Source organism: Octopus bimaculoides, chromosome 9, assembly GCF_046866305.1.
Source record: "Octopus bimaculoides isolate indiv1 chromosome 9, ASM4686630v1, whole genome shotgun sequence".
Classification (NCBI taxonomy): domain Eukaryota; kingdom Metazoa; phylum Mollusca; class Cephalopoda; order Octopoda; family Octopodidae; genus Octopus; species Octopus bimaculoides.
Genome location: NC_142936.1, coordinates 97,014,574 through 97,032,073, shown reverse-complemented (window position 1 = coordinate 97,032,073; position 17,500 = coordinate 97,014,574). Strand labels below are relative to the sequence as shown.

The window sequence follows — 17,500 nt, the reverse complement described above, 5'->3', positions numbered from 1 at the left end:
CTACCTGACGCCTAATAAATAAAACTCAAACCACTAATTACGCCTAGAAACAATTTTCACACTTTGTTTTAAGCCAAAATTTTCAGATTCCAGAGATTAGAGAGATTTCGTTTTTTGTAGACAGAGGGAGAAAAAAAAATGAGAGATTGTTTGTCAAGTGTTGTTAATTTATGAATGAAAAGGTCATCTTGTCATCAATGAAAGACTCAAAACCTAATATCTGATACATGAAAATTTAATATAAAAAGACATCTCTGTTGTTTAAATTAAAATTAAATCACCCATAACATTTACAAAACAAAGACAAAAACAACCACAATACTTTTAATTTTAAAATATAACTGTCAACTTTTATTTTATTTTATTTTTTGATATTTAATTGAATAATTTGGCACATGATCCCCACCTACCTTTACTGCATAATGCCAGTAGTAGTAGTAGTAGTAGTAGTAGTGGCAGTAGCAGTTGCTAGAGTAGCAATGGTCTGATGATAACTATAATAGTAGTAGCAGTAGTAGTAACGGTATGGTGATGGCAGTAGTAGTAGCTGTAGTAGTGTAAAAATAGCTGCAATGGCCAAAATGGTTATAATGGTAAATGCAGCAGCAATGGTATAGTGTTAACTGCAGTATTTTTTTTTTAATGTCTGGTGGCAGTAATGGTCTGGTGACAGCATTAAAGTGTAGAAGTAATGGTAGAAGGTTAACAGGGGTATGGTGATAGGAGCAGCACCAACAGGGATAACAGCAGCAAAGGGGCCAAAAACAACAGCAGTAACATCACTGTGGTGATAATAATACAACTAAACAGCAAAAAGGGGGCAATGATGATAATTGTATCATCATCATCATCATCATCATCATCATCATCATTATTTTATGTCCATTTTCCATGCTGGCATGGGTTGGATGGTTTGACAGGAGCTGGCCAGCTGAAGAGCTGCAGCAGGTCCCAATCGTCTGTTTGGCATGGTTTCTACAACTGGACGCCCTTCCTTACACCAACAGCTTTACTGAGGGTATTGGGTGCTTTTTACATGGTGCCCAGCATGGAAATCACAAACACACTCCAAATCCTGTCCTTTTGGGGCTTGTTGCTTCTAATAACAATGGCCCCTGTTCCTCAGAATTGACTGATCTCATACCACAGTCTATTCGGATACTTCTGACTCCCACATTTCTCTTCTTTTTGTCAACCTTATTCAATTCACAACCCTCTTCCCTCACTCCTGGTTTCCCATCCAATCTTTTCTCTCAAGAATGTCATCCCTCTGGAATTCTTCACCCCCACCCACCACCCACCACTTCTGCATGTTTTTCTCACAGTTGTTGACATGCGACTGTTCAAAGTGAATGTCTCACTGGTCTTAGAATGTCTGTGGAAACCATGGATATGGTTCCTTCCTCCAGAACCTAACAAATAAAAGACAAAAACCACAAAAACAAACCCAAATGTTGGGATTCTAGCAACGACAGTCATAGAAATGTCATCTTCTCTCTTTTATTCATTTCAATCAATGAACTGTGGCCAAGCTGGGGCACTATCTTGAAGGGTTTTAGTCAAAAAAATTGACTCCAGGACTTACTTTTAAAAAGTCTAGTACTTATTCTATTGGTCTCTTTTGCCAAACTACTAAGTCATTAAGACATAAACAAATGAACACTAGGAGTCAAGTGTATGTGTGTGTGTGTGTGTGTGTAGAAAGCACTTGTGACTCACAGGTGCTTTCTACTTATCTTCTCATTCTTATCTTCTTCCTGATTCTTTAGTCAAACTCGTTAGTCACAAGTAATAAAGGTCTGAATATATTTTTTCTTCTTTACCAGTCATTCGCAATGAAAGACCTTCAATATAGCCACGCCCATAATAGCAGCCAAATTTATCTTTAAACACACCCTGCCATCTTACAAAAGCAGAAGCTCAACTCGATCAGAGTTGAACTGGAAGCGGTGATGGTGGTGGTGGTGATGGTGGTGGCTGTGGGGCTAAGCAGCAGCAACAACAACTGCAACAAGAACCTCCATATACATCTTAACCATTCTGTTACCATATTTCTGATGCAACACACTGCCTCTGTTTCAATTAATTTTGAAATTAATGAAGGACTTGCTGGAATAACTTTGCCATTATTAAGCTGATGTTTAGAAAGTTTTAATTTTGATGAGTTTAAAGCAGAAAGTTTTGTATGCAGGAAGTTGCATCAGAACTCAGTGGGGTTCCAGTCAAAATGGTTCATTCAATAGTTGGTATATTGCTATAAAAGTGGGGAAACACAGATGGGAGTGTCATGGCTGGAATACCTCTGATCATTGGTCTGTTTGATCAGAGCTGACTTCAGGTCACTAAAGACAGAGACAGACAAACAAAGGGACAAAGATAGTCCCGAGGTGTGCGTGAATGTATGTCTGTGTGTGTCTGTCTTAGTATATGTATGTGACTGTACCACCCAACAGTGAAATGCACCGAATTTGAAAGAGTTTAGTTTAGTTGTGATCTGGACGTCAAACGAACAACCGCGTTCACTTTGAAGTTCCACTGATTGGATTTTCTTTTACATCATGGAGTGTTGCAGTAATGATTACCACTACTTATGTGCTGAAATATTATTCTGTCTTTTTATTACCAACATGGAGATTTGGCTGATTTGACAGCACTCACAACACTTGCAAATATATCTGAAAGAAAATGTTATTCTGGTTAATACAACAAATTTGGAAACTTGGCGACGTAGAAAGCCTTAGCAGCTCTTTCAATAGAATTACAGAAATGTTATTCCAGTTCTTATAACCAGTTTGAAGATAATGCTTTTTTAACAGTCCTAGCGTCTTTATTGTATTCCTGCTTTGCTACTTTAACAATATTCAACCCCACGCAACCTTTTTACTGCATTAGTCAGCATTTATTCCACAACCTATGACCTTACACAGTTAAAATATATAGCAAGTGATGTCAAATTAATTTATGTCTTGCACATACATCCTTCAGCAAATGTTTTTAATTAATTAACGTTCACAATGGCAACATATTCCTTTGTACTCACTTTGTTCACCGTTTGTTTAAAAATTGTAAAATAATAAATTATTTTTGTATGAAAAATTGAATTACACCTCCAGAATTTTCTTAGAGTTTGACTTTCTTCATTCAATCCTGAAATGTTGACTTTCTGTACTATGTTACATTGGTGACGCATAATGATTTTTGCTAAATTGGTGACTTTCTGATGCTGGAATATTTCTTTTGGAAATATTCTCAAAAGGAAAATTTTATAGCATAATTATGTTGCAGAAAGTATGTTTTGCACCTATATTGACCACATTTCGTTTGAACTTTGTGTGTGTACGTTTTGCTGTTTTCAATATCAATTCTATGAGTGTCTATGTGTCTGTGAGTGTGTGTGTGTGTTTCTGTGTCTATTATGTCTGTAGTAAACTATAGTAACGGACAGTTTACACCATTTTAATGATCCCACAACTAATGAAGTAGCCATCCTTATGGTAGGTGATCCCCATGAAAATCATGATATTCTCATTCGTGCTCGAGATAACAACCTTAAATATGTTTCAGAGATTCATCCCTCTTATGATGCTCCCCAGTATCCTCTTATTTTGTGGAATGGAACGTTAAAAGCACCTCCGAGTGTAATCGTTGACAGGGCCACGGATTGGCTCCCATGCTGGTGACATGTGAAAAGCACCATTTGAGCATAATCATTGCCAGTGTCGCCTTACTGGCACTTTGCTGGTGGCACGTGAAAAACAACATTCAAGCGTGGCTGTTGCCAGTGCCACCGGACTGGCTCCCATCCAGGTAGCACGTAAAAACACCTTTTGAGCGTGGTCGTTGCCAGAACCGTCTGACTGGCCCTCATGCCGTTGGCATGTAAAATTACCCACTACACTCTCAGAGTAGTTGGCGATAGGAAGGGCATCTAGCTGTAGAAACTTTGCAAGATCAGATTGGAGCCTGGTGCAGCCTTCTGGATCACCAGTTTTCAATCAAACCATCCAACCCATGCCAGCATGGAAAGCAGATGTTAAACGATGATGATGATGATGCTAATGCAGATGTATATGTATGTATGTATATATATATATATATATATATATATAAAACAATAATAAATGAGTATATGCATATATACCTACAGGTATGTGCATACCTACGTCTACCTGTATATATAGGTGCATATCTGGGTACAGGACATTGCAAACAAAACGTAGACAAGAAAATAATAATAACCAGAGTACAGAAAACACACAAGCCACATAGAGAACATTTTCCTTCATCAGCTACCCCCGTTTTAACACCGGCGTTTCGAAGATTTGGGCAGGACGCATCGTTAAAACGGCTCTTCCCATGGACCGCAAATTAAATTTGTATACACAAATTAAACCTGTGCCATGGAGGAATGTAGTGGAGGACAAAAAACAAACCAGGAAAACAAACGGAAAAGAAAACAAGACAGGAAAACAAACGGAAAAGGCTGTGCGGCCAGACGTGAAAAATTATGTGTATATGAACGCAGTGAGGCACGAACTGAAAAAGACGGGACGAAGTAAGTTCGCGTGTTTGCTCGGCGATAGCCAAGGAAGAAAAGGATTAATGACCGGAAGCATGTGACCAAGCAGGGGTAAGGGAGAGAGAGAGAGAGAGTGGTAGAGGGAGAAACAAAGGGAGGAAGTAGAAGAATAGGTGAGCAACGAAAGAAAGAGAGGAAGAGAGGAATATAGTAGTAACAGAAGGAAGAACGAGAGGGGAAAGAGAAATACGTAGTAGTAACAGAGGAAGAACGAGAGGGGGGAAAAGTGATAGAGAAAGAGATAGAGTCGCGTCAGAAAATATAAAGTTGAGAACTACTTACAACAGGGATGACGCAGGCGTTCGATCATGTAAAACAATAATAAATGAGTATATGCATATATACGCACAGGTATGTGCATACCTACGTCTACCTGTATATATAGGTGCATATCTGGGTACAGGACATTGCAAACAAAACGTAGACAAGAAAATAATAATAACCAGAGTACAGAAAACACACAAGCCACATAGAGAACATTTTCCTTCATCAGCTACCCCCGTTATATATATGTGTGTGTATGTGTGTGTGTGTGTGTGTGTGTGTGCGTGTGTGTGCATATATGCATAGATATGTTTGCAACTTTCGCCTATATACATTAGAAAAAAATAATAAGAAGAAAATAAAAATAAAAATAAAAAATAAATAAATAAATAATAGTGGTACCTTCGCACGACCACTGTACTTGAGCTGAAATTAGCAAAAGAATGAAAAATGAAAAGAGAATAAACAAATGCTCTTTGAATGATGTCCATAAAGTCACAACCAATCGTTAGTCACAGCCAATCTTAATTCACTTTCATCATTGGAGATAGAGTGAGCGAGTGATTGGTTGACCTGTTGTAAAGTTGCAATCAATGAGGTTGTTTTACGCAAAGAGTGACACAAAATAAAACAAAAGGAAATGAAATGAAACGAAATAACTGTTAAAAATCCCTTTTGTCTTAATAATGAGATCAATATCGATGGCTTAAATCGGTTCGAATAACCAGAAGGCAAGAATGAAACTCAGTGGAAGCAATGCAAAAGAAGGAGAAATGGTACTCGCTGGAATGGCTGCTTTAGATTTATTTTGCTTCCTTTTAGCTTTCTTTATTTTATAGTTGTTTTATTGTGTTTTACATTTATTAATTTTATTCATATTTATTTTATAATCATTTATTTATTTATTTATTTATTTTATTGTGGGGTAGGAGCATTTCAGACACATCAACACACACACACATCCTAAATTTCATCTGCAAGATATCGATCAATATCAGGCTGTAGTAGTAGTAGTAGTAGTAGTAGCGAGAGAGAGAGAGAGAGGTGGGGAGTAAATATAGAATCCCATGTTCAAAGACCCAAGCCTTCGTGAACAGAGGAGTGAGCCAAATCAAGATTTGAACTTGGAATTTAGAAACACAACCCTAAATATTTAAAGTTATTTACTTTGATGTTCCACCCCACAACTTACCATTCCACTACTCTCTTCTGAAACTCAGCCAAAGAAGAAGTCTGTTTGAGTTTTCGCAATCTGCTAGAAATTGCAGTGAAATTTCCCTCGTATTACATCGTACTCTCTTAATAGAAAGGAAGGACGCATTAGATATTGTACTCGTAGGTAATATGTCTGAAAATAAAAGGCAGGATAGTCACAATTGGAGTGTCTTCAATTGTGGGTCTGCTCCATCAGAGCTGACCTGGTGTTAAACGACAACAATAGTAGCAATGAATTGGCAGCAGCTGGATCATTTTTCTTCAAAGGATTGTTCCGTCGTAGACTGACTTTGGACAACAACAACAACTACAATAACACAAAATCTGTGTTGTAAACGATATTAAGATTGGAATATTTGCAAATGTTTTGTTGGCTGATTGCTTTGGGTGTTAATTTTCTTGTGTTAGTTGGAGACGAAAGAATTATACAAGTCTGACCTTGTTTTTGTTAATGTCAGAGTTGGAAAAGCAACAGCAGAGCTGATGACCTTTCTCACTGCCTCCAAGACGGGTTGAAGGCAATAAATTGGAAGAGTCATTATAGTTTTCGATGGAATGCCTGCTGTTTGATATTTATTCTGACTTTCTGTGCTCTGAGTTCAAATCTAATCGAGGTCAACCTTGCCTTTCATCTTTTGTGGGGCTAATAAAAAACAACAGTTGAGGACAATGAATTGGTAGAATTCTTAGGGTGCCAGAGTGTATGGCTTCTAGAATATGTTCTGGTGCATTCCGTCCTGAGTTCAAATCCTGCCTTGTCATAGAAAAAAAGAAAGATGATACATCTACTTGGATCAGTCATTTGACAAAACCTGTGGGAACATGGTTTTCTTTGTTAAATCAGAAACTCAACTGCCCCCCTCCAACAACATTGCCGGCCCAGTGAATCGTCAGACTCAAGAAATTTGGTGAAGGTTGAAAGGCAAAGTTGACCGCGGTGGGATTTGAACTCAAAACGTAAAGAGTCGGAGTAAATGTCCTTCCTACGATAGGCACAAGGTCGGAAATTTGATTGGAGATGCTAACTGATTACCTCGACCCCAGTGATCAACTGGTACTTAGATTATCGAATCCGAAAGGATGAAAGGTAAAGTCGACATCTGCAGAATTTGAACTAAGAACATAGAGACGGACAAAATCACGCTAAGCATTTTGAACGGCGCGCTAACGAGTCTGCCAGCTCACTGCCTTAGAAATCCAAGAATATTGCGAACTGTCAAAAGGCGGCGAATTGGCAGAAACGTTAGCACGCCAGGCGAAATGCTTAGCGGCATTTCGTCTGGCACTACGTTCTGAGTTCAAATTCCGCCGAGGTCGACTTTGCCTTTCATCCTTTCGGGATCGATAAATTAAGTACCAGTTGGGTACTGGGGTCGATCTAATTGACTGCTCCCTCCCCCCTCAGTTTCGGGCTTGTGCCTAGAGTAGAGAAGAATATTGCGAACTGTCAGATTTGGAATATGGTTACCTTGTCTTCCGTTGTGAGATATTTTGCATTTCAAGAGAACTGATTTTGTGAAAATTTTTAGAACTGAAAAATACTTAATTTTCTTGAAGTGAAAACTGAGTGAGCTGCCTAAAGAAAGAATCTTTTTTAAAAAAAATAATAATAGTTAGCTATTTGGTTTAGTATTTTTAGTTAACATGATGTGTTATCTCAATAATCAAAATTTGTGACTGCGGGCAAGAACGAATTGTTTCCTCGCTCAGTAAATGATATCAATGCATTGAAAGAGAAATTAAAAATGTTCATCTTTTAACGAGAAAATGAAAATTTGAACCAGTTTCTGCACTTAAATATCAGAATGAATGTGCTGAAGATAATGGCAATTTTGCAGAATATGTTGAAAGAAAAAAAAAATCAGGTTATTGCAAGAATCATTTGAAAGTCATTTTCGTGATTTCGCTGGGGGAGAAAAGAAAGGAAAAAGAAGGAAAATTGCATTCTTGCATTTAGAAACTTATTTTCACTTAGTGAACCAAAAAAAAAAAAAAAAAAAAGCATGAAGATGCTTCGTAACTTAAAAACGAAACTTATTGACTAGAAAACAAATTCATTATTGAAAATGAAATTTAATAAGTTTCTCTCCGTTCAAATTATTTTTGACATGAATAATATCTGGTAATCATTATTCAGTAAACATTATTTTAGAACTAAGATAATTTATCCAAAATTACATCTGTCGTTTCGGAACGACGTACAGATGTGAATAAATATTTTCATTCCGAAAAGTAATAAAGCACAAAACGAGTTCACAACTGAATGATTCAAATCTGAAGAATTCTTTGTTATTCTCATTAATTGAAACATTAAAAACTATGCGAAATTAAAACAGTCAGGAGTCTCGTTAAAATAAGTAATATTTATGTTGTTTTTATATTAAATAATTGTTTAGGTTTATTTTATTATCATTTTATTAAATAATGTAAAAATGCTTAATATATCCATCATTTACTTCAATTTTTACTTGTTTCAATCACTGGATTGCGACCACGCTGGGGCACCACCCTGAAGGGTTTAGTCGAACAAATCAACTCCACAACTAACTTTCATAAAGTCTGGTACTTATTCTATCGAATATTTTCGCCAACAGACACAAGACAGGCTTCCCTACAGTTTCCGTCTACCAGATCTATTCACCAGGCATTGGTCGGTCTGGTACTAAAATAGAAAACAATTGTCCAAGGTGTCGCACAGTGGGACTGAACTCGGAGCTACTTGATCCCAAAGTGGAGCTTCTTAATCAGACAGCCATGCCTATGCCTAGCTATGTCTATTAACAATATATTTTATAGAAAACTAAGTTGAGGGTGGTGAGGAGGAACACTAGATTTGTAATGGCAGATTAAGAACTGAAGCATTAAAAACTGGTGTATGGGAAGTAAAATGGCGGACATTCTGATGTAGAGGTTGTCCTGGTTGCTATTGTAGTGATTGTAGAAGATATGTAGCGGTACTTCTAGCTTTGGAGGTGATTGTTGTTGCTGTAGTTGTCGTGGTGTTAACAGTAAACGTGATTAGTTATGGTAGAGATGTGTTTGTGCTATAATTGAAGGTGTTCTCTTTGTTGTTGTTTAGCCCTTAATCGGGTCGACAGGTATATGAGCATTCAACAATATCTAAAATCACATTAAATGGATCTCATTAAGTTTTTTTCCAACAAATACAATTTTCTTAAATTTTCACCTGAATATTTTCAGAAATGTACTTTTGATACAGTTTTGCTTGTTGATAAGAAAAATTGCATTTATTTCTTTTTCTTTCGAGGAATTAATAAAGGAGTTACAAGCTTTTAAATTTATGTAATTTTAACCGATCAAATGCCTGCATTCATGAGGTCCAACATCTCTCTTCCCCACTCTCTCTCAGATTACTCTAGTAATGGGTTGTGGGGAGGGGTTCCTGTTGGTGCGTAGCTCGTAGATACAACTAAGATTTCTTGAGTCCCGGAATGGCTCATCTTTATCCCTCCAGCGCATCCTCTGTATAAGAATACAAGTTCTCTGTAGTATGAGTTTTCGGTTTAGACATTGGTAGGTTCTTGAGGGAGAAACCTAAGTTTTGCTTCTCAAGTCCGATGGGGGTAAGTATTTACTGTCAGAACTCACACGTTTGGTGAATTACCGTGTAGTATATATATATATATATATATATATATATATATATATATATATATATATATATATATATATATATATATATATATATACATACTACGCAAGCGGTACATCATTTGTACGATGTGGAGAATATACAGCCAGCATTGCCCAAACGACCTAAACATTAGTTTCAAGGTTCATCCAAGGCTGGGACCACGGGCCATACACCCCCTGCCCAATTCAGGATCACAACATATAGGTACACTGCGACACAATTTCTTTTCCTCAACAGGCCCTGCCCTGTTTAACATTGTCCTGAAACAGATAAAAGAGGAAAAGGATCCTATCAGCTTTAAACGGAGTCTGGACAGATTTCTTCAAGGAATACCAAATAAGCTACCCATATCTGGATGCAAATCACTCAACATGAAATCACTACTTGAATGGACCATGCTACCACAAAACCTGACTTGAAAAGGATTTAGGTAATCCTATCAGGTGGTGCTATTAAGTTAGACATGGCCTGGACTAATCTTTGGTCGAAACATAGCTAAGTTTATCTAAGTTTATATATACATATATATATATATATATATATATATATATATATATATATATATATATATATATATATATATATATCACCTTCTCTCTCTCTCTCTGTATATACATAAGTATTTAAGGACCAGTTTGGTAACTTAATAAAACAAGTATAATCTCGCTAAGACCAAATGTATTTTAATAAAAAATTGTGCCCATGTTCTCGGAAGATTAGTCTCCCTTTCACCAATGTACTAAACGTGGTTGTCCATGGGATTTAAATTTGGCGAATTTGGAGGCCACAAGTTCGATGTTACATGGTTGTAAAGATTGTCTGATGGTGCTAGATCTTGAAACATACATAACATTTCACTACGTCTTTCATCCGTTCAGGGCTTAACAACTATCCTTAGAATCTAAACGTATTCAGCAGCATTAATTCTAAAACCTCGCGGAAATGTATGAAGTGTCGTGACATGACCTTCGTTACTCACCGCTCTTAAAAGCATCGCAGTTGCTGGAAACTTGGTGCATATCACATTAGGGGACATCAGAAGGATCGACACATAGCCACCTATCATTTCTCCCGTTAGACTTATTGTCTTGGTCGAAATTTTTCCCATCAGAGAAGAAAAACGCATGCCATGTTGATGAGGACTTTTAACCTTTCTGGAGCATGTCAAATGGTTTCTCTGAATCGTTGCGGGCATGAATTGGCCTTCCCTCAGTACATACGAATTGTATCAAACCATCTCGTGGCCCATATTTCTTATAGTCCACCCTGGAGTTCTTTGAAATGACTCTCATTGATTTTCTGGGATTATCGTCGACAATGTTTTGATCCCTTCGGATAGATTGCTCTGTCCTTATAATCTCCGAACATCTCGAACACTTTCTCTCGCTCTCTCTCTCTCTCTCTCTCTCTCTCTCTCTCTCTCTCTCTCTCTCTCTTTGATACAGCTGAAACATTCCTGCCAGGCGCTTCCAGTTCCATCCGAACTTTGTTTACAAAAGATCTTGTAACATTTAGAATTTTGACAATTTCTAAATTGCTGTGTTCTGCACATTTCGCAACAATGGCTGCATGTCTTTTCATTTCTTGTGTTAGCATTTTATCTGATAGGGGGAATCTGAAAGAAAGAGAAGATGTAGTATCGGGGAATGCGCTGTAACAGTGCATCGCTGCATCCACCATTTGTTAGTGATCCCTTCCTACTCCTTATTTCTTTATTGCCCACAAGGGGCTAAACATAGACGGGACAAACAAGGACAGACAAAGGGATTAAGTCGATTACATCGACCTCAGTGCGTAACTGGTACTTATTTAATCGACTCCGAAAGGATGAAAGGCAAAGTCGACCTCGGCGGAATTTGAACTCAGAACGTAACGGCGGACGAAATACCGCTAAGCATTTCGCTCGGCGTGCTAACCACTCTGCCAGCTCGCCGCCTTACTCCTGCCAGATGACACCTTTGCATCATTGAGGCAACGACCCTCCAACCAACGGGTCTGTTTGGGTGGTCGTTGCTGGTGAGAGTTTTACGAAATCCGAGCGCAAACCCCTCTTCAACCTCTTTTAATTTACTTTTACGAGACGCAAAGGAAACGTTGGGTCTTTTCTTTGACATATTGTCCCCACACAGCACAAAAAAATATGAAAACTTTTTAATTGATTTGAAGAGAGTAATATACTGAATATCTTAAAATACCTCTTGTACTCTCTATATAGATGTGTGTATGTATGTAAAAATGTGTGTGTGTGTGTGTGTGTGTGTGTGTGTGTGTGTGTGTGCGCGCGCGTGTGTGTGTGTGTGTGTGTGTTTAATAATATTTCGAGAGTTTACAAGATTTTTCTGCTCATCTTCTCCTTCTTTTCCCGGAGATTGAATTTTTTTTTTAAACCAAAAAGTAAACAACTGCAGAATTAACACGATAAGCATTATCAAATATTAATTTTAGCAATGTTCTCCACTTGACACACACGGAAATAAGATATATATATATATATATATATATATATATATATATATATATATATATATATATATATATATAGAGAGAGAGAGAGAGAGAGAGAGAGAGAGAGAGAGAGAGAGAGAGGGGAGATGGAGAGTGTAACAGAAAGAGAATTGTTCCCAAAGTTGCTTTGCCTTTACAGAGTTACTGACTGATTGTATGAATGTGCGCATCATGTATGCGCGCGCGTGCGCGCGCGCGTGTGTGTGTGTGTGTGTGTGCGTGCGTGTGTGTGTGTGTGTGTGTGTGTGTGTGCTCGCGCAGAGAGGAACTGAATGAACAATAAAACAATAAATGTATTATTTGCTTCCAAAATTCTTTTAATCTTTTTTTCTTCTTTGTATCTATTAATTGATGATAATTTTTTTTTCACCCACCTCTGTAACTAAAAAGAAATGCAGAGTCAAAAGGAAAGAAAAATCCATTTTGCGATTTTACAGCATGGACGTGTTGTTTATAGATCAGATTACTTAAAAGAAAGAAATGTTTTCTGGGAGGGGAAAATAAAGAAATACATAAATAAAAAGCAAAAAAAGGAAAGAGAAATACCAGCAGGACCAGCAGGGTGGAAGAGGAAGGACCGCGATTACCTGTGTGCTAGAATGTTTTTTAGTGAGGATGGGACGTGGAGAATGTTTTAAAACTCAGCGAGGGATATCATTGCAAAGGTGTGGGTTTACGTTTGACAGCCGTTCCCTAATGCAATCAGTGGCTGAAGGTTTTTAGGTCGAAGAAAGGAAGGTATTAGATTCTTAGCTTTAAATTCCATTGGTCCCTTCCCTACCCAATTCCACCAACGTAAACAACACCCTGAAAGTAAATAAATCGGTCACCTATTTCTTTAGATATTCTGTTGTAAGAAGAAATGCTTTTGGCTTGTTAGGATTTTAGCGACATCACTCCCCTTTCCCATCTTCCTACTTGCAAGCCAAAAACCCGTATTATAATAAACATTGGTAGTGTTCCACCTCTTTAATAAAAAGTTTAACTGATATGTTTATAGCAACGAAGCACTTTAAATTCGACAACCCTTATCCCTTCATTGTAAACCATTTCGTAGAAGAAGGTGGAGAGACAAGAATGCGAAAAAAAAAAAAAAAAAACTAGGGCAAACTGTTATTGCATTGATCTTTCTTTATCATTACCGAAAGAGAACATAACAGCCATTGTGTGAAATCTGGAAATGGGTGAGAAGCTCTGTGTCGACAGTGATGGTCATTATAAATTAGAAGAGAGGTTGCAGACACCATAAATTAAATGAGGATTTGTACAATTAGTGTTAATATGTTCAGTTGTTGTGAAAGGCGGCGGCGAACTGGTAGAGTCGTTAACACCTCGGCCAAAATACTTCGCGGCATTTCATCTGTCTTTATGTTCTGAGTTCAAATGTCGCCAAGACCGACTTTACCTTTCATCTATTCGGGGCCGATAAAATAAGCTGAACAAGGTGGGCATTGGGGTAGATGCAATTGACTTAACGTCTCCCTCGAACATACTGGCCTTATGCCAAACTTTGAAAGTTATATGTTCAGTTTTTGTGGAAAGTTACTTAGATAAGTTTCGGCCAAATTTGGCTCAGGCCATGTCTAATTTAATAGCACCACCTGGAAGAGACGCACAGTCAACTCTTGGGCACCATAGCCCATTCCAGCAGAGAGTTATTGCTTTCAAAGATATATCCGGGTGTGAGTGGTTTGTCTGGTATTTGTTGGAGGTAATCATTTAGGGACCATTTGAATGCCGTGAAATCACGTTCCTCCTTTACGTGGACTGGCACGATGTTGAAGAGAGAAGGACCAATTGAGGTGAAATAGTTCTGTCGTAGTGTTGTGATACGACACGAACATGGTTTCTGGAGTGGACGGATGGCATGGGGGGCCAAGCCTCGGATGAATTTTAAAGATGATACCTATGTCATTTGGGGATTGTTAAATGGAATATTTTCCACATCATACAGATGATATAGCGCTCACGGCGGCGCCGGGGAGCGTAAAGCCTGAGCTTTTTGAGTCGATCCCAATAGTCAAGGCTTGGCGTGTCATTTATTTTTGTGTGATTGATCTCTGGAGAGTTTTAATTTTCATACTATTGCTGTATCGTGTGTGTGTGGGGGGAGGGGGGCGTCACCAGTGGACAACAGTATTCAAGGTGAGGCCGAGCAAAAGGAGAGAAAAGTAAAATAATGGCTGGGGCGTCTCCAGACCGGGAAGTCCTGAGGATCCATGAGCACACCCTGCGAGCCATCTCGACTCTGCTGTTTATGTTCGGACTCCAGCTTATTTTGTTGTCAACGGTAACACCCACGTGGTATCCAGCAGTGCTGGATGTCACGTGGGTTTCGCCCGAGCAATGATCAAAGCTAGAATATTCTTGACCAAATGTCTATACAAACTCTGATAGACCCTTCATCCCTTTTCGCATTAGGAATGTTCCACGCTCCACCCACTCTATCACTTTACTAAGTCTATACCTACCTTAATTATTTTTCCAACATTCTCATTTTTAACGCAAGAAATTATCTTTTATTTTTTACTCGTTCATTTATTGGACTGTGGTCATGCTGGGGCACCACCTTGATGGGTCTTGTTGAATAAATCAAAGCCAGTACTTTTCTTTTTTTGTATTATCGGTCTCTTGTGCCTAACCGCTACGTCATATGGACACAAACGAACCAAAACCGATTGTCAAGCGCTGGGGGGGGGGGCCCAAACATAAAGAGACATACATGCACGCGCTCACATATGTAGGTATGCATACTATGGGCTTCCACACAGTTTCTGTCTGTCAAATTCACTCAAAAGACATTGGTTGGCCCGGGGCTACAGGAGAGGATTTGTCCTCAGTTGTACCTGAAACTACAAGGTTACGAAGTGAGCTTTTGTATAGTTTTATGTTTGAATCCGAATTCCAAAATCTAAGCAATCTCGGAAATAATTTTGATGTTAACTTCGCATGTTAACAAACAAACAAAAGAAAGAAAGAAAAAGAGAGAAAGAAAGAAAGAAAAAAGAAGAGAAAAGAAAAGACAATCAACTGAAGGAAAGCATTTTTCGTTAAAACGAGTTGTCTTTCAAATCTTGCAAAGTTGATCCTGACTTCCATTCGGTCTCTTTAACTTAAACTAAGCTTGACACGGGGCCAAGCAACTGCAACAACAACAACGTTTCAACATATTATGGAGACTTCCAGAAGAGTTTGATAAGTTCGGAGTTTGCCAAACTCCTCCTGGGAACTGAACTTATCAAACTCTGCTATGAACTAATTGTTGCCAACACAGAGTCTCAGCAGTTTGCTCGTATTTCAGATTTTAATCTATAATGTTATGGTTAGAAATATTATATCTGTATGTAACAGGGAGATTTATCGTAGCTCTGTATCTTGCAGACGACTCGCACGACATGTCATACTACGTCAGTGTCAAGTGTATCTTATTTGTGTATCTCTTATATATTATTGTTGTTGCATATCTTCTCATCTTGGAACGAAGTGTGAAGGAATTGAGAAGAAAGTCGACATACTATACGAGGAGAGAGAGATAAAAAGATGGATAGAGAGGAAGAGAGAGAGAGAGAGAGAGAGAGAGAGAGAGAGAGAGAGAGAGCGGACATTGAAATAGAAAAATAAAACATTGATAGAGAACGAGAATGCGAGAGTGAATAAAAGTGCGTGTGTGTGTGTGTATGTGTGTGTGTGCGAAGCAGACGTAATAACTATAAGAGGCGGAGAGACAGAATGAGACAGAGAAGCAGAGGAAATTAGAGAGAGAGTGAGCAAAATAATAGGAAGAGACATAGAGAGAAGCAGAAGTTATAAATCAGAGAGAGAGAGAGAGAGAGAGAGAGAGAGAGAGAGAGAGAGAGAGAAAGAGGGGGGAACGAGAGAGAATGGGGAGGGAGAGAGAAAGAGAAGGAACGAGAGAGAGGGGGAGAGAGAAGGCGAGAGAGAACGTTAAAAAGTATGAGCTGAAGAGAGAGGAAGAAAGAGGGCGGAAAAGAAATATGACGAGTTGCATAATCTGTTGGTTTAATAACAGTTGTTGAGATTGAAACCGAGGGACTCGGGATCGAATTAGCTGTATTGGAGCGCCATCATTACCCAACTTATGTGAAGACAGTCTCTGGTCTGTGTCTGAAATGAAGGAATAAAAACGATTGAAAGAAGGAATTCATTGATTTGATTCGGTAGAAGAACATTCTAACGTTTCGAGCAGGAACAGGAAGTGATGTGTTTCTTGGTGATACGAGGGATGTTCATTAACGATTTCCCCTGACCCACTTCCGGTTATTGCACGAAACGGAACTTGGTATAAGTGTAATCATACCTGCCCCCTACATGTCACATTGTAAACGGCAGCTTTCCTTTAGTATTCGTTTGTCTTTTACGGCTGCTGAAGTGGACAGGTGTTATAAATGATCAATGGTCAGTTTCTTATTCTTGAAGGGTCGTACACCAAAAGAGACTTTCGATGAGATGAAAGAAGTTTATGGTGATGATGCCCCATCATACGACGTATTCAAGCACTGGTATCGCCAGTTCAAATGTGGTCGGACATCGGTGGAAACTGCTGCTATTCCTGGACAACCACATTCCGCCACTGATGACGACACCTCCCATAAAGTGAAAGCCGCCATTTTGGAGGATCACTGCATAACTATTCGGCAACTAAGAAGCGAAGATAAGTGTAGGGTCCGGGGGAAAAAAAATCATTCCCGACCGTTTGACATGTGGAAGGTATCTGCACGATGGATTTCCCGGATGCTCACACCTTTTCAGAAGCAGGAACAAGTTAATTGCTCCCAGGCTTTTTTGGCAATATGCCAAGAAAACGAGGAAGACCTTTTCGGCAGGCTTATCATACAGGATGAAATATGGGTCCATTACTTTGATCCTGAGGCTAAAGTCAAGTCGAAGCGATGGAAGTACGATAACTCACCACCTCCAAAGAAGGCTCGTGTCCAATCTTCAGCAGGCAAAGTGATACTCACAGTGTTTTAGGACCAGCGCAGAGTAGTGATTCACGGGGCATACTACGCTTCTCTGCTGCATAAATTGCAGGACACCATCAAAGCACAGAGGTGTGGCATGCTGACCAAAGGAGTCCGCCTCCTCCAAGACAACGCCCCAGTTCACAATGCGCGTATTCCCAAGATGAAAGCACACACCTGCGGCTATGAAATCCTTCTTCACCCACTTACTTTCCCGACTTTACATCATCTGACTTCTACCTCTTTCCAACTATGAAGTCTTTTCTGAAGGGGAAGCACTTTTCAGATGATGATGAACTT

At 38.8% G+C, this 17,500-nt stretch overlaps 1 protein-coding gene across 1 annotated transcript; it reads left to right on the top strand.

The window, feature by feature from the left end:
- The first annotated feature begins 16,685 nt into the window (after positions 1–16,685).
- Positions 16,686–17,210, top strand: LOC149134279 (protein GVQW3-like). Its single transcript, XM_089358212.1, has one exon. It carries the CDS (start codon positions 16,686–16,688, stop codon positions 17,208–17,210), a length of 525 nt encoding a protein of 174 aa, XP_089214338.1.
- The last annotated feature ends 290 nt before the right edge of the window (positions 17,211–17,500 follow it).